Source organism: Hermetia illucens, chromosome 6, assembly GCF_905115235.1.
Source record: "Hermetia illucens chromosome 6, iHerIll2.2.curated.20191125, whole genome shotgun sequence".
NCBI classification, from domain to species: Eukaryota; Metazoa; Arthropoda; class Insecta; order Diptera; family Stratiomyidae; genus Hermetia; species Hermetia illucens.
In genome coordinates this window covers 101,065,572-101,087,289 of record NC_051854.1, presented here as the reverse complement: position 1 = coordinate 101,087,289, position 21,718 = coordinate 101,065,572, and the positions used below count along the sequence as shown (strand labels likewise).

The 21,718-nt window shown below is 45.0% G+C and overlaps 1 protein-coding gene across 2 annotated transcripts in view; it reads right to left on the bottom strand.

Moving 5' to 3' along the window:
- Positions 1-21,287, bottom strand: part of LOC119659172 (protein kinase C) — an 80,878-nt gene extending 59,591 nt beyond the window's left edge. The window contains exons 1-2 of one of the 2 annotated variants that reach the window (XM_038067127.1): positions 20,347-21,287; positions 19,509-20,032 (exon numbers count right to left, since the gene is read on the bottom strand). In XM_038067127.1, coding sequence (XP_037923055.1) covers positions 19,509-19,659 — 151 coding nt within the window. In that variant the 5' untranslated portion in view covers positions 19,660-20,032; positions 20,347-21,287. Of the gene's footprint in view, positions 1-19,508 lie in introns of both variants that reach the window. The other variant, XM_038067126.1, reaches the window with a different exon arrangement.
- Between the last annotated feature and the right edge of the window lie 431 nt (positions 21,288-21,718).

Here is a 21,718-nt window from a genome sequence, read left to right as displayed (position 1 = left end):
ACATAAAATCTGCTCGAAAATACTATGGTCAAAATATCTCTTCAAATCTTATTTCATTTTCAATTTTAATTGTTAAATAATAACAAGATTTTATTATATACAATCAACCAACTATTCTAACCCAAAAGATAAAATACCATTTAAAATTTCCTGACCTTAGGAAAATTCTTGACGGCATGTATGAAAGCCAAATGACTAACGAGTGGCGGAATTTAAATTGCTCACACATCTGCCGTCGATGTGTGTTCATGGTCGTGCATTTTCCCCCAAAAAACACCAAAAGAAAATAAAACATTCGCCGCTTTTGCTAATCATAATTTGCCTGAATGGAAATTAAGAAAATCTACAAACAGCTCAGCCAACAGGGGCACGCCAGCCAGGCCAAGAATCAGTCGAGAATTTTCCAATCAGCTGAGTGCAATTTCCGTTCACTACATCAATTATGTGTACTCAAAGGAAAATCATCGTAGCAACTCGAAAAGAGGAAATTCACTTCGTTTCGTATTTTCATTCCGATTTCTTCGAACATGTTCGGAATTCGGGGTGAATTCAGTTTAGCATGTCACTGTTTTCGTTTTGGCGATGGATGATTTTGATTGAAGAGAGTGCCTAATTGCTGAGGAGATTTCGATCTCTGAATGCATGAGCGAAACAAAACTGAGAAATCAAATATAGGCAAGTTTAGGAGATGAAGTAGACAATGCTGATTCGAATTCGTTTAAATGTTCCTTATTTGCCTAAAATATCCTCAATGATTGAGGAAAAAATGAATAATGAGAACAAATTGTTAAAAGTTCTCTTGGTTAGTGAAATCCTGAACCTAAAGGTCCCAATTAATGCAAAAGCCACTCCAGGAGAGCCTCTTTCAAAGGTTTACTTTAATAGAGGCTTAGAAAGAAATTCCGAGTCCAAGTAGGTAATTATGTAAAAAATGGGGTGAACATTATGCGGACCCCCTATTATCCCTAGTGTTCACTGAAATTTCTATCTCGGACCCCGAAAAAATTCCGGGTCCTGCAGGAATCTCTCTCTTTCTGCATTAATAAGGAACTCCAGACATCCCGGTTTTGCGCCGAGGTCCACCAATTCGATATCCCTAAAAGCTGTCTGGCGTCCTGGCCTACGCCATCGATCCATCTTAGGCAGGGTTTGCCTCGTCTTCTTTTTCTACCATAGATATTGCTCTTATAGACTTTCCGGGTGGGATCATCCTCATCCATACGGATTAAGTGACCCGCCCACCGTAACCTATTGAGCCGGATTTTATCTACAACCGGGCGGTCATGGTATCGCTCATAGATTTCGTCATTGTGTAGGCTACGGAATCGTCCATCCTCATGTAGGGGGCCAAAAATTGTTCGGAGAATTCTTCTCTCGAACGCGGCCAAGAGTTCGCAATTTTTCTTGCTAAGAACCCAAGTTTCCGAGGAATGCATGCGGACTGGCAAGATCATAGTCTTGTACAGTAAGAGCTTTGACCGTATGGTGAGACGTTTCGAGCGGAACTGTTTTTGTAAGCTGAAATAGGCTCTGTTGGCTGACAACAACCGTGCGCGGATTTCATCATCGTAGCTGTTATCGGTTGTGATTTTCGACCCTAGATAGGAGAAATTGTCAACGGTCTCAAAGTTGTATTCTCCTATCCTTATTCTTCTTCGTGTTTGATTAGTGCGGTTTGATGTTGTTGGTTAATTCGTCTTCGGTGCTGACGTTGCCACCATATATTTTGTCTTGCCTTCATTCATGTGCAGCCCAAGATCTCGCGCCGCCTACTCGATCTGGATGAAGGCAGTTTGTACGTCTCGGGTGGTTCTTCCCATGATGTCGATATCGTCAGCATAGGTCAGTAGTTGAATGGACTTAAAGAGGATCGTACCTCTTGCATTTACCTCAGCATCACGGATCACTTTCTCGAGGGCCAGGTTAAAGAGGACGCATGATAGGGCATCCCCTTGTCGTAGACCGTTGTTGATGTCGAATGGTCTTGAGAGTGATCCTGCTGCTTTTATCTGGCCTCGCACATTGGTCAGGGTCAGCCTAGCCAGTCTAATTAATTTCATCGGGATACCGAATTCTCTCATGGCTGTGTACAGTTTTACCCTGGCTATGCTATCATAGGCGGCTTTAAAGTCGATGAACAGATGGTGCAACTGTTGTCCATATTCCAACAGTTTTTCCATCGCTTTCCGTAGAGAGAAAATCTGATTTGTTGCTGATTTGCCTGGCCAATGGGCCAATGATGTTCTGGGCGTATGGGGCTATCCGGCCTAGCAAGATAGCGGAGAATATCTTATAGATGGTACTCGGCAATGTGATACCTCTTGTATTCCATACGACACAAAGTCTCCAGTGTTGACGGACAATTGACCTCGACCTTTTTCCACCCTGTCAAACTTTCATCAAATAATGTTGTAGATAATAATTAGCTTCTAATTTCTGCGTTCCGCACATTTTTTATTTGTTCCCCTTTTCTTAACAGTTGAACAGAATTGGCCTTCACCCCGCTCTTATTGAAATCTTAAAACCCAACCAGCTAAAGTCAACTCTTTCAGAGCATATTTCGATGGAATCAATTGTGTATAGCGTCCGAATCTAACCTTCGATTAAGTTGACAAACCTTTTATATTATTTTATATAAATATCTTGCTGCTCCTCCCTTATACCCCTGCTGCTAAACTATTGACATTTAAAAGAAAGTGTTCACTTAAATTATGCCTTATCGAGAAAAATATTTAAACTCCGGGATACTTGGTGACCCGGTTCATTCTAAAATTCTGCGCACCTTCCATCGTGTATGATATTCTTGCCTTTGCCGTTGTTCCGTTCCTAAGCGGGGTTGGCTCGTCGTGATCGGGTACGTCATTTGGATCTATCAAATGTCTGATCTGCCAAATCTCCATCCAACGTATCAAGCCATAGTTGTTTCGGCCGGCATTTTGGTCGCTTACCATCGACTTTGATTTTCAGACCAATCTTGGCAAGTGAATTCTCGTTAGCGCGAATTACGGGACCATACCATCGTTCCCGCAATTTTTCCACGATTGGTGCAACTCCATATCGATCGCAGATATCCTCATTTCGAGTGTGATCAAAACGTGTCACGCCACTAGTACCACGCCATCTCCGTTACCGCAAGATGCCATTCATTGTCTTTTATAGTCGGCCAACACTCAGAACCATAGAGAGCGATCGGACGGATGATGAAGTTCTAGTTACGTTAGTACACGTTAGTTGACCACGCTCATCTTTCCTGCTCAAATGTGATTTAGACGGCTACGGTTTCGTCCAGCACAGACCCAACTCACCAGACGCTGCCTAAACCTGAAAAAAAAACCAAACCAAACCAAAAAAGTAGTCCATGGACCAGAAAAGTGATAGAAAGTCACCCTCCAATTGGCCCGACCCGCCACCAAGTGAATGGCGGACTCAGGACTTCCTCAAACCCAAACGAAAGGAAAGATAAAGTCGGAAAACCGGAAGCTGGACACTTCAGGTGTGAAAGGATTTGTTTTTCTTTAAAAAAAAAAACATTTGAGTGTGTGTTTGTCGGATGATATTGACATTCAAAATCTTGAATTTCCAAAGAAGTACCAAATTTGACCTATTATAACTTTGTTACTAATAGTGCGATTTCCACCAAACTTGGTAGGATCAACCTCTATATTATAGCCGTGGCGCTAGGATAAACTTAAGTGGGGCTCTACAGCAAATTACTGAAAATTATAGTAATATACTATTATTAACTTTATTTGAAGAAATATCGGTATGGAAGGTATTTCGGTGCCTAACCACCATATAGTGACAGCCTCTTGATTTTTTTCTGATTTTTCAATTGGGCACTTTCTGAGAATGACCCCGTTAAATAAATGATCACTTTCGACCCCCCGCGCTCCCCGCCTTTCCAACAAATGTCAAAGCTAAGACCAGCTTTGGAAAGTACTTTCATTTGGTACCCCACATGACTATATTTGGTGAAGAAAAAAATGTACACCCCCCCTTTTGCATGCACGGGATCTCCCCTTAAATTCGACGTAAAAGGATGCAGCTCACTGTATGCGTGAGCGTTTACAGTTTCCACCTTTCCACCAAATTTGGTGTCAATCGCTACCACAGTTTCCGAGAAAAATGTGTGTGACCGAGAGACAGTCCAATGAAGCAGCTTGCATGTTAGCAGAAATGGTCTCGATTGAGATTCTGGCAAAAAAAGACAACGATTTTACAATCGAGCGTATCTCATCGGTAAACCTCCTGTCCGTCGGCGACAGTTCGCACAAACTGAAACTGTCGCAAAATGGCAGGAGAAGTGGGACGAGTCAGAAAAAGATCGCTGGACTCACAAAATCATATGGGATATCCAGAAATGGATCGAGCGACTCCACGGCGAGGTGGGGCTTCACCTAACCCAATTCTTGAGTGGACACGGAGGCTATCGAGCATATCTGTATCGATTTGGGCGTGATAATTCGCCATACAACAACTGGGGAGCACTTTACACCCGAAAATATAATGGAACTTATGGTGAAAGCAAAGGGGATATGAACCAAATTCGAAAAGATGATTGCAGCCATTGGAAAGAAGCTTAGGCAGGAAGAAGTCATCCGAAAGAACGAACGCGAGGGAAACACGAATGTTAACACGAGCGCAGAATTAATTCAGATTCAGCTCCGCGATGTAATACCAAATGGGACTCCCGCGGGGAGAGTGGAAGGAGAAGGAGGTGGTTTTAGTGGGTAAGAGTCCACATAACCGCGTGGCAGAAGCCTGCGGTATCTTTTGAAGCTTTCCACCTTCCATCGCAAAAAAAGACAGACAATAAACCGATTTTAATAAGGTTTTGTTTCACACAAACAAGCTAGATTCAGTAGTAACACATCTGAATGTGACAGCATCACTGTGAACATTCGACCACACATTTGTCAACTGTCTGATCTTTCACAGTGGAAAAGCCTTTCTCTTCATTATAACCGTCATCAAGTGATCTCTTTCCCAAATAAAATCGTGACTGTGGCTGACACCCGGTCACGGCGAAGCTGCTGTTTATAGCATATATAACTTTCGCAATTTGCCTATCTAAATGTTAGTTGAGCCCACCTGGAATTCTTACAAAAAATGTTGATAATGGTTCGTTCTTTTTTCGGAAAATTTTAAAAGATTTTCTACTGAGCTGGTATTAGGTCTCAACCTTATAGCATTTGTTGAAGTTGAAAGTACTTCTTTAAGTACTATACACCCGACGAAGGACCATTAATGACAATTTTGAGGAAACCTAAAGATTTTTTTATCCATGAAGAATCTTGTCTAGTTGGCAGTTAGTAAAATCTAGATTTTAATTTTACATTTATAGTATAATTTGGACAAATTTACAATAGATACAAATAAATAAAAAAAAATCATGATTTATTTGATTAAAAAAAATCATGATTTATTTGATTAAAAAAAATCATGATTTATTTGATTAAAAAAAATCTGTTAAAAACAAAAAAAAATCATGATTTTTATCAACCCTGGTATAACACAATGCTGAGATTTGGCTGGTATATACTGCGAAGTGCCCCGAAATGAAGTAACTTGTTTTAAACTTTCCAGTAATTTCCAGTCATTGACGTTTATCACTTTTAAAAATATATCGTTTCACCATCAGCAATGGCTCAAAGTGCAGTTTCTTGGTAGTTTTTGATGCACGTGAGCGAAACACTAATTAGTTTGTAAGGGAAAGTGCACTCTGTTTCAACAACTTCATACAATACACTGACCAACAACAACTCAAGGTCATACAGAAATTGGACCTAGCAAAGCGTAAATAGGAAAAACCGGTGCGTCATCGTAGGGGCTAATGCGCAAAATCTTTAGCACCGCAAACACTTCGAGTCTAGGAATGTTAATTTGTCATGTCTTAAGGCAATGGAATCACATCAGATGTATCATATAAAGAAATTTCCGAAAAAAAAAAAAAAATTCATGATAGAAAATTTGCGCATTTTCAAAGCTGAATCTAGTGAAGCAGGACCACTATCAGTTCTTGCGTGTGGTCTCAAATCTATTCATCAAATATCACTAAGATAAAATGTGGGGATTATGTAATTAAGGTAAATGTTTTGAAAAGTGTGTGAAACAAGGTCAGCTAGGCAGGCATTGTCATAAGATACTGATTGCTGTATAACTGGAAATAAGATTGTCCAATATTTCTAGTGCCAAATTATCTCTCTCCCCTCCGCGTTGGTAACAGCTATGATTTCCTTCAAAGTAATCCTTCGTATCCGATAAGCCCTCGTCAAGATCGAGCCCCTGAGAACACAATTGGCATTTGCAGGTTTGCTCAAAGCCGATGGATGGCTCTTGTATGTATTCGGTTACGATACAGAGCAGTGCGAGAAGCTTAGGAGCAAACTCACCACAACACCAAATTCACCATAAAATGCCAACAGGGAAATACGGAGATTCTATGGTGCTTTGCTTATTACCTTTATGACGTAGACTCAGTTCCCCAATATGCCAAAAGTAAAAGTAAAAGGAATAATATCACGATGTGATGTTAATATCCACAATATTTGCTGGGGAAACATCCAACATCAATGCGAGAGGATCGGGACTACTGGAGTATCTGGTAGGAACCGAATTGCAGATCCTCTCCCTCCCCACTTTCTTCAACGTGGTTAGGTAAGAGGTCATCCACATCACGGTGGCATCCCCTGACATTGCGGCTCTTGCCGGAGAATGGAGAGTATCAAATCATATCACGCTCTCGGAACACAGGCGCATTAATAACCTCCACCCACTCCATTTCGAAATCCACGTAAGACAGATTCGGCAACGTACAAAAACAGAACTTGCGTCCAATTTCTCTGGATATCGTCAGACTTGGTGATGTAGCAACGACCATGTCCTCATTCTCAAGAAACTTCCGACTTCTTTCGCAGTGCCTTCCGTTGTTGTTTGCTGGGAACCCTCCCAGGTTCACGGTGTCCGGGCTGCATGGACCTGTTTCCTCATATCGGAATTAAATCAGTCGGGCTCATATCATAGGCTTCCCAGCTCTGAACTTTTTCTGGTAGAGGAAGAAGGGAAGGTTCTGCCAGGCAAGCCTATAATCCCTTATCCTTTGCGGCTGAAGTTTCCTTCGACCGAGCCTTCCTCACCCGCTTTTTGGAAGAGTTAGACAACAGTGTCACCCACAGGCTGGCCGTAGTCAGGTTTCGAGTTCCTCTTATTAAGGGAGTTCCTGTACCATACTATCCTTTTTGGCTTATCTCGCTGTAGTTATCGGGTGCAGGTTTTCCACTGAAGTGGAAAGCTTTTCTTCCACAGATTTTTCAGTGGGAGAACATGAATCTGTTGAGGTCTCCAAAATCCGTCGTGTATCACAGGCTCCCACACCACGACGAGGTGGTGTCCGCAGAAACCCCTGGGCGATACTAGAATATGTATGTTTACTCTCCATACCTTTATGGACTATAGGCTATCTACCCAGCGTCTTTTTCATATTGCTATTTTTCTATTTCTTCTTAATGAGACTATGCTTGAAAAGCCAGTACAAAGTCCAACACAAACATCCATGACGAATCGAATCCCATCCCGTGGTAATGACATCAAAATTCCACAACAGGTCAACTACTGTGCTAGAATGGACCGACCCATTTCAACGGTTTGGACTAAAATTGAGAAGTAGGTTTGAGGAAAAAATCTGTCCTTGTAGATTGTTGCAAACAAACTATACGAATCAGGCTAATAGGAGAGTCGGAAAACCAGAAGTTGGACGAAAGGTTTTGTGTATTTTCTCTATAAAGACATTTGAGTGTGCATTTGCGCCATTAGTAGGTAGCACGTAATATATGCATATATTATGTGAGAATATTCACAAACATACCACCCCCCTCCACCCTTAAATTCGATAAAAAAGGATGTAAATCACTGCATGCGTGGGCGTTCACAGTTTCCACCTAATTTAGTATCAATCGCTATAGCCGGTCTCCGAGCAAAATGACAGACAGGCTACCATCTTTCAAACCTCCTAAAAGGGATATTATGAAGCCATTAAAAAAGAATAACGATGAGCTGGGTAACCAAGAAATTTAACGCAGAAATGTTGTATCGGGAAGCGCACAAAAGAAAGTTTCACAGGGCGTGAAAAAAATTGCAGCGGGCATGCGATGCCGCTATGCCTCCGTGTGGCACTTTCCGAAGACGAAATCCTAATTTCTGGTGGAATTCAGAAATTGAGGAATGCCAGAAAAAGCACCTCAAAGCTAGGAGACGCTCCCAGCGTAGAAGAAACCGACCTGAGTCCTCACCTGGGACCGGATGGAATCCCTAATATTGCTTTGAAAGTAGCGGCCAGGACAGCGCCAGGAATGTTTGCCCAAGTTTTCATGGCATGCCTTAGGGAAGGAGAATTCCTCGAGCAATGGAAGCTACAAAAGCTCATACTCATTCCGAAGGTAGGTGAACCAAACAATTCGGATTTCGTAAGGCAAAATCAACTATCGACGCAATCAACATGGTGACCGGTTTGGCTCAGGCTGTAATACAAGAACGAAAATGCTTCGCAGTAATAACCCTTGACGTAAAAACTGCGTTCAATAGGGCAAAATGCTGCAGGCCCCGAAATAAATTGTACACATTGTTGTTGAGTTTCTCTTTGGGAGAAGACTCGGATGATGGACTAAAAATATTCCCGACAACTTGCGGGATGCCACAGGGTTCTGTCCTAGGTCCCTCTGTGGCTAGTTATGTATGATGGAGTGTTGACGCTACGCCTTCCGGACAACGTGGTAACTATTGGCTTCATCCATGATATCGGAATAACAGTGGTTGCAAAGCACCAAGACGAGATCGAGGTGTACGCAAATGAAGCGATATGAGAGATCAACTCCTGGTTGAGAAATTCCAGCCTTTCACTTGCTGAACATAAAACAGAAGTAATTTTCATCATCAAGAGAAGAAAGAACACAACTGTCAAAATCAAAGTTCACGAACAAAAAAATTATTCCCAACCATCGCTCTAATGCTTGGGAGTAATTATTGACAGAAGACTCAACTTTTAAAGACACATTGAGTGCGCCGCAACTAAAGCGTCTTTCACCGCTGCAACGATCTCGAGGATACTACCGAAGATTGGTGGGCCAAGACAAAGTCGACATCTTCTGCGTTCTAGGGTAGTTAGCTCAGTGCTACTCTACGCAGCTCCAGTTTGGGCAACTGTTCTGGATAACAAAGTAAACTGCCGAAAATTGGGAACGGCATATCGGTTAAGTGCACTCCGGGTATGCAGTGGGCATCGGCTAAGCGCACTGCGAGTATGCAGTGCGTATCGGACAACACCAGAAGAAGCAGCATCTGTACTAGCAGGGATGCTCCCCATAGACACCTCAGCGAATGAAGGTCGGCGACTCTACGAGAAAACGTGTGCAGCTGGGGAAGCGTATTTCGATGGCACGGTGGGAATCTACCGAAGAGTGGCAAAAGAGATGGGCCGAGCCACAAACTGGTCGTTGGACATACCGCACCATTCCAGATATTCGGAGATGGTTCGAACGAAGCCATGGGGAATTAGGCTACGAGTTAACGCAATTCTTAAGTGGACACGGAGGTGTTTATTTACATCGATTTGATTGCCCCAGGTTCACCGCGCACCGAGCCAGAATGGAAGTGGTCTCAGACAGGCGCTTAACACCCGAAAACGTTGTGGAGTTCATGCTGAAGTCAACGGATGCTTGGAACCAGGTTGTAAAGGAACTGCAAGCTATTCACCAACAGCTTCTAGGAAACAACAATCGTAGCTATGTACATTCAATCAATTTTCCCATAAAACTAATCCGCTCCAAACAGTCCGCGTACTGTTTGACATTATCTGTTCGCGACGGATTGCGGCGCTTTCATGCTACATTTGTTTAAGTAATTTTCCAGGAATCCTTATGTCGGGCATAGTGCATCAATCACATCTTCGGTCCAATGCTGTCGGTTCTTGCCAATCCAGTTCAGCATCGCCAGCACTCTTTCGCTGTTCTACGATACTTTGCTCTAGGACGACTCACTTGTCGACAATATAAGGATAGTTGGTTCCATGGGCATGTCATATCGTACAGTGAATTTGTCGCTCGTTCGGGATAATGGCATTGTTTCTTGAATCCTCCAGTGATGCAGTGTTCAATGGTGTACCGCCTCCCTGAAGTTGGTCTAATGCTTTGCGTTGGAGCCATTCTTCAGCCTTTGTCCCAGGCTTTCAAATCCCCATCTAGCGTTTCGACCGGCCTTTTGGTCACTTACCATCGATTTCGATGTTCCGACCACCCTTTAGCGCGAATTACATGACTATACTATCTGTTACATAAGAGCGTGGTCACTGTTCAATAATAACAATTGATTTTTCGAAAATTCGCAAATTTATTGATAATTTGGTCGTCAATACTCAATGCAAATACCTCAGTAGCAAGTCCAATCTCCTGCATTGTCAATTATGGCCTGACACCGTCGGGGCATACTTTCCACTAGTTTTTCTGCATATTCTACCGGAAAAGACCTCCAAATTTTCCGAATTTGTCGAGAAAGTTGATGTAAACTACATGGCTTGCGTCTGCGATGCTGCATTTTCATCAGAGCCCACACATTTTCTATGGAATTTGCATCCGGTGACTGAGATGGCCAATTTAAAGTGACAACTCCGTTTTGCGCCTTCCACTCGCTACACGCTCGACTCCGATGTTTCGGATCGTTGTCTTCTTGAAGGATCCATTCATTTGCATTCGGTGACTGAGATGGCCAATCTAAAGTGACAACTCCGTTTTGCGCCTTCCACTCGCTACACGCTAGACTCCGATGTTTTGGATCGTTGTCCTCTTGAAGGATCCAACTTTCATTTTTCTTGATATACCATTGCTTAGCAGATGGTAACAAAGACTTTTGATATATTTTATTCATTTTTTCGGCATTTAAATTCTCGATAAATAAGAACAAAGTACCGAAACCTTTGTTTGAGAAGCACCCCCAAACATGGACCTTGACGGGGTGTTTAACAGTCCGTTGAAGCATCCTACTGGTGGAGGTTGTTCAGGCGTGTTTGATGCTTGGAAATGCCCAGAAGGAGGATTCATCAGAAAAAATTACGTTGCTGCAACCGCGGTCCAAGTTTTCCTTCGCCCATTCCACTCGTTTTTTAACGTGTTTTGCACTCAACATTGGTTTTTCCAAAGTACTGCGATATTTCAGTTTATTGGCAAGCAAGTGCCTACGAATCGTTCCGTAAGATATGCCAACACCTTTTGCTTTCAATTTCACAGCAGCTCCACGTAAAGTCAAAGTTGGATCTTTCGAGAACAATGCGAGAATCTTTTTTTCGTCTTTTTTTTTTGAGACTTTGCTTGCACTTCTGCGATCAGGAAAATCATCAACGTTACCGACCTTTTTATAGCGATTTATCCACTTGCTAACGAACTGCTTCGACTTTCCCATATATTTTGCAGCAGCAGTTTGCGTTAATTTGGGTCCTTTTTCATGCAAACATAGAAAAATTGCCTCAGAACGAGAGGCGTAAACAGCACTCATTTCGAAAAACCACTCAATTGAAGACTAAACTTGACAGAGAGCTGACTTTTTATAGAAAGCATTGTAGCGACATGGTAATGACATGACAGCACCAACATGGCAACGCCTTTCAACAGCTGATATGCTCAACAAAGTAACGTCACTATATGGATCGGCAAGGATATAAATTCGACGCCATCCGACTCTTTTAGACAGTATCACTCATTACCCGCAGCGACACAATCCAGGCCAGAGTTCGCTCCGAGACTTCGAAGCGAACAGACGTGACGGATAGCATTACAGTGCGCGGTGATTGATAAAATCACTGTTCGGAGTGTTAGAAAAAGAAAAAAAAAATGAATGTATGAATGAAGTAACTTTGGGTCTGCAAAAGGAAATTGCAGACCTGAAGTGCGAAAGAGCGGCCATGGCACAGCAGTTAGAGTGCCAGCAGCTGCTCATCAAGCAACTGCAGCAGCAGTTGGCGTCGCTAGAAGAGATGGTCCGCTCTGGGCCTGAAGCATTGCAGCAACAACAACATGAACCGAAACATCAACAGCAGCAACTACATCAACAAGATCATCAGCAACCACATCAACAACAACAGCACGAGCACCAGGAAACAATTGAAATGGACAGCGTGGGATCCCCTGCAGCCTACCCAGAAGTCATCATTGACGAAGGAGACCCCTTCAACTTTGTCCGGAGCCGGAAAAGATATAAGAAAACTAAGGTTAGTGCAAAAATTGTGACCGCCCCACCACAACCACCACAGCCATCCTCAAACCCCTCCCCGTCCAAAAAGGTTAAAATTCCAGCCATTACCGGCTACAATTTGAACGTGCCCCATTTCCTCCGATTAATCAAAGCCAAGGGATTGAAAGCATCCCTAAAAAACACGAGGGCGGATAGAACTCTCATCTTTACCGAGACGGCGGAAGAACACGCCCAGGTCTTCGCGCTCATGAAAGGGCAAGGGCTTAACGCCACAACTAAGACCCCCCCTTCTTTACGAAATAAGTCCCTAATTATCCGAGGGCTCCACAGGGAAACGGACCCCACGGACATCCTGCAGGAACTACAGGCCGACCACCCCGAGTTCAAACTCAACACGGTGGCGAGCTTGGTTACCCGCAGAGACAAAGCTCTGCACAGAGAAGTCCCCACCCTCCCGATGAAATCTCAATCGGGACTATTTATAGCCACGTTCGAGCCCTCTCAAGAGCTCACCGAAGTGATGAAGGTTAGATACATCCTTCATCAAAAGATCTCCTGGCAAAAAGTCATGAGCTTCGAAGAAGTGCAGTGTTACAACTGCCAAAACTTCGGACATATTGCGCAAAACTGCACAATAGTACACAGATGTGTCAAGTGCTCGAAAGCGCACCCTCGTGGGGAATGCACGAGGACTGCAGCCGAAGGAGTACTCTGCTGCAACTGCGGGCAAGCAGGCCACCCAGCGAGTTACCGCGGCTGCCCAGCTTATAAAGAAATGGTAGCTAGGAAGGAAGCTGCCAAGCAAAGAAGAGCGAACGAAAGCTCCCGAGCTAAGCACGCAGTGACACAACTGTCACAAAGCTTGGCCAGACCCAGCGTCTCGTACGCGCAAGCTGCCAGGAACCCTGCACCAAGAGTGGCAGCACAACTTGCTCCCACCCCCGCACCAAACGCCTTCCGCGAATTGGTGCAATCTCTCGCGACGGCCTCCACCAACGAGCAGCGGCAATTCGCTGCAATGAAACTTTTGATGAATCTATGGAGTTAAATATCGTTACCTTTAACTCCGCGTCCCTGATCTCACACGCCCAACGTGCCACTGCCCAAGTGTTGATCGACAGTCTGAAAGCAGACTTATACTGCGTTTCAGAAACTCACCTCAATAGCAGGCATAACGTGCAATTCACCGGGTATAATATTATCCGGAACGACAACAACACTGGCGCTGCCCTTTCAGTCAGAAAAGACTATGAATTTGAGGAAGTCGTTATACGAAACCTGCGGCGGCAATAGTAAAAACCACTGATGGTAGACGGATTTTGGTAGTTTCCGTCTACATCAAATGCAACTGTCTAACTGAGCAACTGGGACAAGATCTTAAGATCTTGGGCAATCTCCAGTTAAAGTACAAGTACCTCATTTTCGGTGGCGACTTCAACTCTAGGCACACCTCCTGGGGCGATACGGCAGTCAATAGAAATGGGGAAACCCTGCTTAAATGGATCCAAGACCCTTACTCGCCAGCCTATGTCGATTTGGTCTTGCCAGATACTCCGACAAGACCCAGTAGCCAATCAACCATTGACTACTTCCTCCTATCCGAGGAAACTTACCTGAACTTTCAAGTGATATCGTGCACTACTCTACCAGGCATGTCTGACCATTTCGCAGTACAACTTAAACTGTCCTCGTCCTCCCAACTGCGAAAGCGAGTAATGACCACCGTAAGGTCCTTCGCCCACACTGATTGGGACAAATTCAAGGCAGACCTTGCACCAAGGCTGAACTTGAAAAAACTCGCAACTGACCGCAATCTATCAGACATGGAGATCGACGAAGCCATCACCTTGGCCACAGATGCCATTAATACTGCTACACGCAGAAACACAAGGCTTATTAAAGTCGACGAGTTGCAATATAACTCAGTCCCTCACAATATCATGCTCCATATGAAAGTCAGGCAAATATGGCGTAGGAAACTCAAACGGATTTTCCACAAACTCGGAAATAAAGTTAATGCTGAGTATAAAGCATTGCTTTCCCGGATTAATTGTCTGAGTACAATAATTCGGCAAAGAGTGGTGAATTTCCGCAACAAAGAACTGACAAGGAAACTAGCAGATATTAAACCCGGCCCAGATATGTTTCAGCATATCAACAGGCTAACCGGCAAACATAAATCCCGCAATATCGCTCTTTCCAAGAACGGGGAGCACATCTGCAGTGACGCTAGGAAAGCGCAAGTTCTCGCGGAATCTTTTGAGACTCAGCTCAATTTCCCTCCGCCTCAAAACAACCCGGCTATATCGTCGATTGTTGATTCAACAATCAAGGCCTTCGTCTCTGAGAGCTCCAAGAAGCTAACAAAATTCACCAAAACCAACACCTCAGTCAAGCCATCGGAATCGCAACATTTTCTGAGTTTACCTCAACTCACCGACTTAACCAGAAACCTCAACGGTAAAAGGTCAGCCGGGCCTGATGAAATCCCGAACTTTGTCATTAAGAACCTCCCCAGAGCCTTACTGAAGTTTTTATTAGCAGTTTTCAACAACTGTATTAATAACGGCTACTTCCATCCACATGGAAAGTTGCAAAAATTATTGCGATCCGGAAGAAAGGAACCTCCAACGAGCCAAGCAATTTCAGGCCCATTTCCCTATTATCCAACCTTGGCAAACTGTTTGAGAAAGCATGGACAATTGGGCTAGTCCAGCATTGTAATCTCAACAAAGTTATCCCTGACCACCAGTTCGGATTCCGCTCTAAACACGGAACCCAGCACGCGCTGAGCTATCTACACGACACTGTCGTCTCAAGATTTAACGTCAACAATAAACCCACAGTAGCATGTGCGTTAGATTTGGAAAAGGCCTTCGACTCCGTGTGGGTAAACGGACTTATATACAAATTAATAGATAATGACTTCCCTGTCCCGATAATTAGACTTGCGTTAAGTTTAGGCACTTTTATGTCAGCGTGGGGAATGAATTCTCCGATCTCTTGCCGGTAACGTCGGGTGTACCGCAAGGATCCATTTCTGGGCCAACCTTTTACAATATCTTCACGGCTGACGTTCCGATCCCCGATGACGGCGTTGAACTGATCCAATTCGCCGATGACACGCTTATCTTCGCTTCGAACCTCCACCCCAACAGGGCAGCCAAAGCGGTTGAGAAATACATTGTAAATCTCTGCAGGTACTACCGTAGTTGGGGAATCAAGATTAATGAGGGAAAAACGCAAATCTGCACCTTTAGGAGAAAATCTAGATACTTAGGTTCTAGAGGCATCCATAGGAAAGCTAAACGCTTGAAAATGAGAATCGGGAACACCACAGTGAGCGGATCTATTTCGATCAAATACTTGGGAGTAACCCTGCACGAACTCCTCAAGTTCAAACCCCACCTTCAGCTCGCTATCAGCAAGGCACGCGGTGCAGTCAGTAGCATCTACTATCTTCTTCGCAAGACAGTAGGTCTCAGCACCAAAACCAAACTGACCCTGTATAAGACCCGTTATCTGTTATGGAGCACCAACTTGGATCTCTTGCTCCAACCAAGCAATGGCAAAATGCGAGTCATTCGAACGCCGAATCCTTAGACATTGCACAGGCTTGTCATACAACTGGAAAACTAAAAAGATCGGCAAAAACGTCGAAGTGTATAGGCGAGCCAAAGTCAAACCACTTCGAGAACACGTTCTCACAATAATGGAAAGGTTCTTCGAAAGAACGGAGGACCACCCCAACCCATTAATTCGGCAACTCTACCAACAGGGTAAAACCTCCCCATTGGCCACATTCTTAATTGTTTTTCTCGATTTTGAATAAATGGGTAGAACCGAGAAAACGTATTTTTTTCATGTTTCTACAGCATGAAGGACTGAGGTGCCCTCTATGTCATAGAAAAAGAAAAAGGACGCTATGATTTTTTATCTACGTGTAACAGTGACCACGCTCTTATGTAACAGACCATCGAAGACGCCTCTCTTGCAATTTTTGCACGATCGTGGCAACCTCAAATCGATCACGGATATCCTCATTTCGGATGTGATTAAAGCGTGTCACGCCACTAACCCAACGCAACATCTTCGTGTCCATTACCGCAAGACACCGTTCATTGCCTTTTATAGTCGTGCAACACTCAGAACCAGAACTCAGAGCGACAGGGCGGACGACCCTGCGGTAGATTTTTAGATTTGAGACGTTGTAGCCATTCTTCTCACAAAACGACCTCCCATTTTCCTTTCCAGCAATTTTTCAATCTTCAATCAACTCCTGTGTCACTTAATGGCAAGGTTTGCAAACAAAGAGAGGTTCTGAAATCCTCTACCCTTGCAGGAATAATTCTTTAATCTTTAAGTCCAATAGTGTTTATTTTTGTGTATGGGCATTTTCCAGGGTTGGTCCTTAGACATTGCATATAATCCCTTTTAGAATTAGCGGAGAAATGCAAGAACTTTCCACAGTGAACATTGCTTGCTCGACGAGCGGGTAGTTACCATCAACCCTATAGAACTCAGTTCGAAGGGCTCGTGAAGGTCCAACCTATTAGGTTGTTGCAAATGAAATGTTGGATTTTTCAATGAAGTGAAGTTAGTTATGATTTTAATGTTTAAAACTGCCGCAAAGTGACTCTGGTGGTATGGGATAATTGAGTATAAATAGTCGTTCGTTCAATCAAGGAGTCATTTCAGTTTCAATCGTCATTGAAGTTCCAAGTAAAACTCAAAGAAAAAAGCATGGAAGGGAGTCAAAAACGTCTACTTTTTCTATATGAATTTAAACTTGGTCACAACGCAGCGGAGGCAACCAGAAACATTTGCAGAGCATTTGGAGCTGACGCAGCAAACGAACGAACGACACAGCGGTGGTTCGAAAAATTCCAATCAGGCGACATGACCCTCCAAAGTGAACCTCGTGGACACCCAGGACCATCGATCGACAACGACGAGTTGCGTTTGATAGTGGAATCTGATCCCCGATCATCGATTCGTGACATTGCAGAGAAAATAGGCGTACACTATTCGACAGTATCTCGGCACTTACAAAAACTTGGAAAGGTGAAGAAGCTTGATAAGTGGGTTCCGCATGAACTCAACGAGCAAAACATGGCGCTGCGAATGGAAATATCCAGTTCTCTACTCAACCGCAACAGGAACAATCCCTTTTTGCGCAGAATAGTGACATGCGATGAAAAGTGGATATTGTACGACAACCGTCGCAGATCAGCGCAATGGCTAGATGCCGATCAGCCTCCACAACACATGCCAAAACCGAGCCTTCACCCGAAGAAGGTAATGGTAACTGTTTGGTGGTCTGCATCTGGAATTATTCATCATTCGTTTTTGGAGCGTGGTGAAACAATTAACGCAGAGAAATATTGTGCCCAACTTGATGAAATGCACGAGAAATTACGTGTTCAGCGGCCTAGATTGGTCAACAGAGATGGAGTGACACTGCTCCATGATAACGCCCGACCTCATGTTTCCAGAATGACGGTCCAAAAATTAAATGAATTACGATATGAGACTCTTCCTCATCCACCATATTCACCCGACCTCTCGCCAACCGACTACCACTTTTTTAAGCATTTGGATCACTTTTTGGCGGGGAAACAATTCAGCAATGAAGTAGCTGTCAAAAGTGCCTTTGAAGAATTTCTTAGCTCTAGAAACCCAGACTTTTACGAAACTGGAATAAATGCCCTTGTATCTCGTTGGGAGAAGTGCATTGAAGCTGCTGGTTCTTATTTTGACTAATAAAATTAATTTTCATAAAAGTTATAGTTTTTTGAAATTTTACTCAAATATCCGACATTTCATTTGCAAGAACCTAATATTTCAACGCAATGCTACTGATTAGGTGTGAATAATGGAGTTCTGCCGCTGCTCCCTTTTCTTGAGGGGGTGAGTCCCAATACCTGCAAGTCTTACTGACAAATTCATCAGGAACGAGCATCCGTTGCGGGCATCATGCCGTTGAGCCTCTCTGTTGCCTTACAAATGGAAGCTGTGCATTCTTTCCGAGAAATTGTGTGCAGTGGACGGCATTGAAAGGATTCTTCAATGACAATTGAATGAAGGAGGTCCTGCGATGCCTCCAAGCGAGTGAGTCCAGCAAGCGAACCCTGGCAGTTTCGATTAGAAATATTTGCGGATTTCTCCACTCCAAGCCTCTGAAAGATAATTTGCCCACGAGAAACAAATCACGGAATATTATTTTCCTGGCTCCAACCTCTTCCAGGACGTCCAACACGAAAAAAGGTAAATATCAAGACGAACGAATCGCTCAACAAACTCAGCAGCATTCCTCCCCTGAGCGCTGTGGGGTAGGCGCAGACGGAGCTCAAGTCATGTATGCATGTGGCCGTAAATACAACGACATTTCGCCAACTAGGGCTCCGTTGGGATACATTTTTCCACTTACCCCAAGTTTCCCGACCTGATTAACTCTCCCCCGCTGAAGTAGCTCGAAACTGCTTAGGCCATGGAGCCCCGTCATCGGAATGCTGGCCGAGCACTTCGCATCCATGACCCCTACAAGCGCGCCTACGGTATCTGAGACGCGAGCGAGACGATGTCTCTGAACTTGGCAGAATTCAGAATTCGAGTTTCCATCAATTTCCCGATTTTCACTTGGCGGACGTACGGACACAGGCGCACGGCTGGCGGTGTGTTCGTTTCCTCCGTTTTCCGAGTGCCCATTTCCTAATGAGAACGACCGAGTATTGGTGCTCGGTCGCGGATTCAGGCAGGCGGGCGAGCATGCGAGGGTGGAGTGGATTTTACAAGGAATTTTCCTGGTTTCGTAGTACATTGCGGCGACGTGGCGGGGGGAATTGTTGACTGGGAAAGAGAGAATTAGGTCAGCAATCGTAAGATTTTCGCCAGAACAAATCGCGCTGATCACCAGTCGATTAAATTTGGCTTTGTTTTCGGGGCTGTGAGCCTCGCAAAGTTAAGGGAAAAGGGCGAGTTTGTGGCTGCAGATGCAGCAAGGACTTCTGCCATGCTCACGGCCCCGAGAATGTGCTGCTGGCCTTCGGCTTATTGCCTCAACACACATGATTAAGTGCTCGCGAGTTGACATTGACTACATAAAAGGTTGATGCTGCCTCCGCGGAGCAGGTGCTGGGTTCGGTTCTCACGATGGAAGGCAACTGGCATAAAGGATTGCACGGAAGGAAGTCGGAAGCGAGGTCCTTGTGCTCCTATAGGTTCCTGGGAAGCATCTTGGGAGCTGAAATATGGATAGATAGCTCTGTATTTACCTAAGTGATTCTCGTCAACGTCGATGGAGACGTACGGGTCGATGGGCTGGTCGTCAGGCTTGCCGAACGTCATGTTGTGGCGCTTCTGGAAGTCCGTCGGCCGCAGTCCATTGGCCTCGCAAACTTTGATGTGCAGTTTCCCGGTGAACATTTTGCCGTTGTTGGGACGTTGAGACGGTGGCTACGCGGTGGTTACTGGAGGCTCCTTGGGAGTCGTCGCGGCGCAAAGCTGGACGCGCGCTAGTCGTCGAAATTCGTCTGCTCAGCAGATGTTCCGCCGTCCGCGGGCAAGGGACAGGATTCACGTTTCGCTGCGTTTTGTGAACGAGCAGTCAAGCAATCCCACGAGTCCTTAGCGCAGCGGCCCGTCAGATTAGAGGACCTCGGGCCGTTTCCCGTGCCCCACGCTCTGCAGCTGCAGCCACTCAAAACAGGTCCGTGACTTTTCGGGGCTGAGTGCCTGCGCCGAGAGGAGTCGCGGATCGGACGAAGGCGAGCAGAATCTGCTTTTCACACACTGAAACCTGCAATTCGTCAAAAAGGAAACACATTCACACTGGGGAGACCGCGACGAGGACGGTCGGTCACACAATCGCAAAACGCACGCTCGCTCCCAGCACCCCCAGCCAGAGTCGCAACGAGGGGCGAGGAGCAAACACTTGGAAATCGTCGCGCAGCACCACCACCACAAGGAACAGGCAAAAAAATTTTCGCGGATGTCGGACGACAGGCGCGACGTCCGATTTTCGGGCGACACTTTTCACGGGGCTTTTCCAATTGCAGTCCGCGGCCACGGCACTTTTCCTTGCTGCGGCTGTGGGGCTGCGAGGCCACTCACGACACTGCACTGCCCGAGACCAAGACGAAGACGCAGATCACAAAGGCAGGGATGTTTCCCGAGCGCTGCCCGTCCTCGTTTTTCACTTTTCACTTGCCACTCCGAAACGAGCCGTCCGCGTTTTCCTCACAGTTTTCACATCGAGTTCGCACGCCAACACTTGCGCGACCTTCAATGCGAGCCCGAGCGGATCTCAGACATTTTCGCCAGCATCTTGCGACGTCCGCAGAACAGAGAAATGACTTGAAAGCTGGTGTGAAAATCGTCGATGTCCGTATCCGTGTCCGTCGCTTCCTCCTGCTGACTCCTGTTCTGCGCTGCTGCTTTTCGCTTTTCGCACTGCTGCAAGAAGTTTTCCTCGGAGCTGTGGGGGGCGCGTTCGGGGCGGCCGTGCGAGTCGTCGGAGCACGCGGCGAAGAAGTGACAGCGAGAGAGTGGCCAATTGGGTCTGCCAAGAGTCGAGTTTGAGTGGAATCGCGGCGGGGAACGAGTGCTTGCCGTGAAACGGGCGCTTCCCCGTTGGCTGAGTCCGAGTGGGATCTCGCGGAGCTGAGTGGAAATGGAGTGGATCGCTCGCCGTGAAGAATGTTTATTTCGCCGCGTTGAGAGGAGTTTGCTGAACGGAGCGCGCTTTGACAGATGTAGAAAGCGACGGAGAGTGTGCTGGGAGCATAGGCAGACAAGTGAATCGGAGCGAAACAGCAGGTTTGGAATTGTTTTGCGAGGCACCTTGCACGACATTGACATCTGCATGTGAGGGTTACCGACCTAATGCATGCATGCATGCAGGCGGAAACTCATAACTGGTTTTCGCTAAATGTGAAGGTTGTCAGTGGGAAACCAGCAAATTATCGACAAGCTAATAAGGAAACGTATACAGACACTTCGTGAACGCACTGTACTCCACAAAAGAGTGAACGGGAGACATACATAAGATAGCTGGCAATGATTATATACAGAGATGGCCATAATTATTTCTACATTTCGTTTTTCTAAATGGCTTTTTTTACATATTATCATGAAGAATGTTATGAATAAATTCCCTGATTGCGCGCTCTAGTGAGTGACAAAATTATTTCAACATCAGCCATAACTACTTCAACCTAGTGTTGAGCATGAAGTGACCAGTGCACCAGTGCTTTTTTTTCCTTGATAACTGGCAGTAAACGTTGTGGTAAATTAAAAATGATGAAAACAGGAGAGCTAAGTGTTGAGATCTGGTCTGCGGTTATAACCAAGTTTAAGATTGGAATTTCATCGTTAAAACTAGCACAAGGACACGATCTTGACAGTCCTCATGTATTCCTCGGAAACTTGGTTTCTTAGCAAGAAGAATTGCGAACTCTTGGCTGCGTTCGAGAGAAGAATCCTC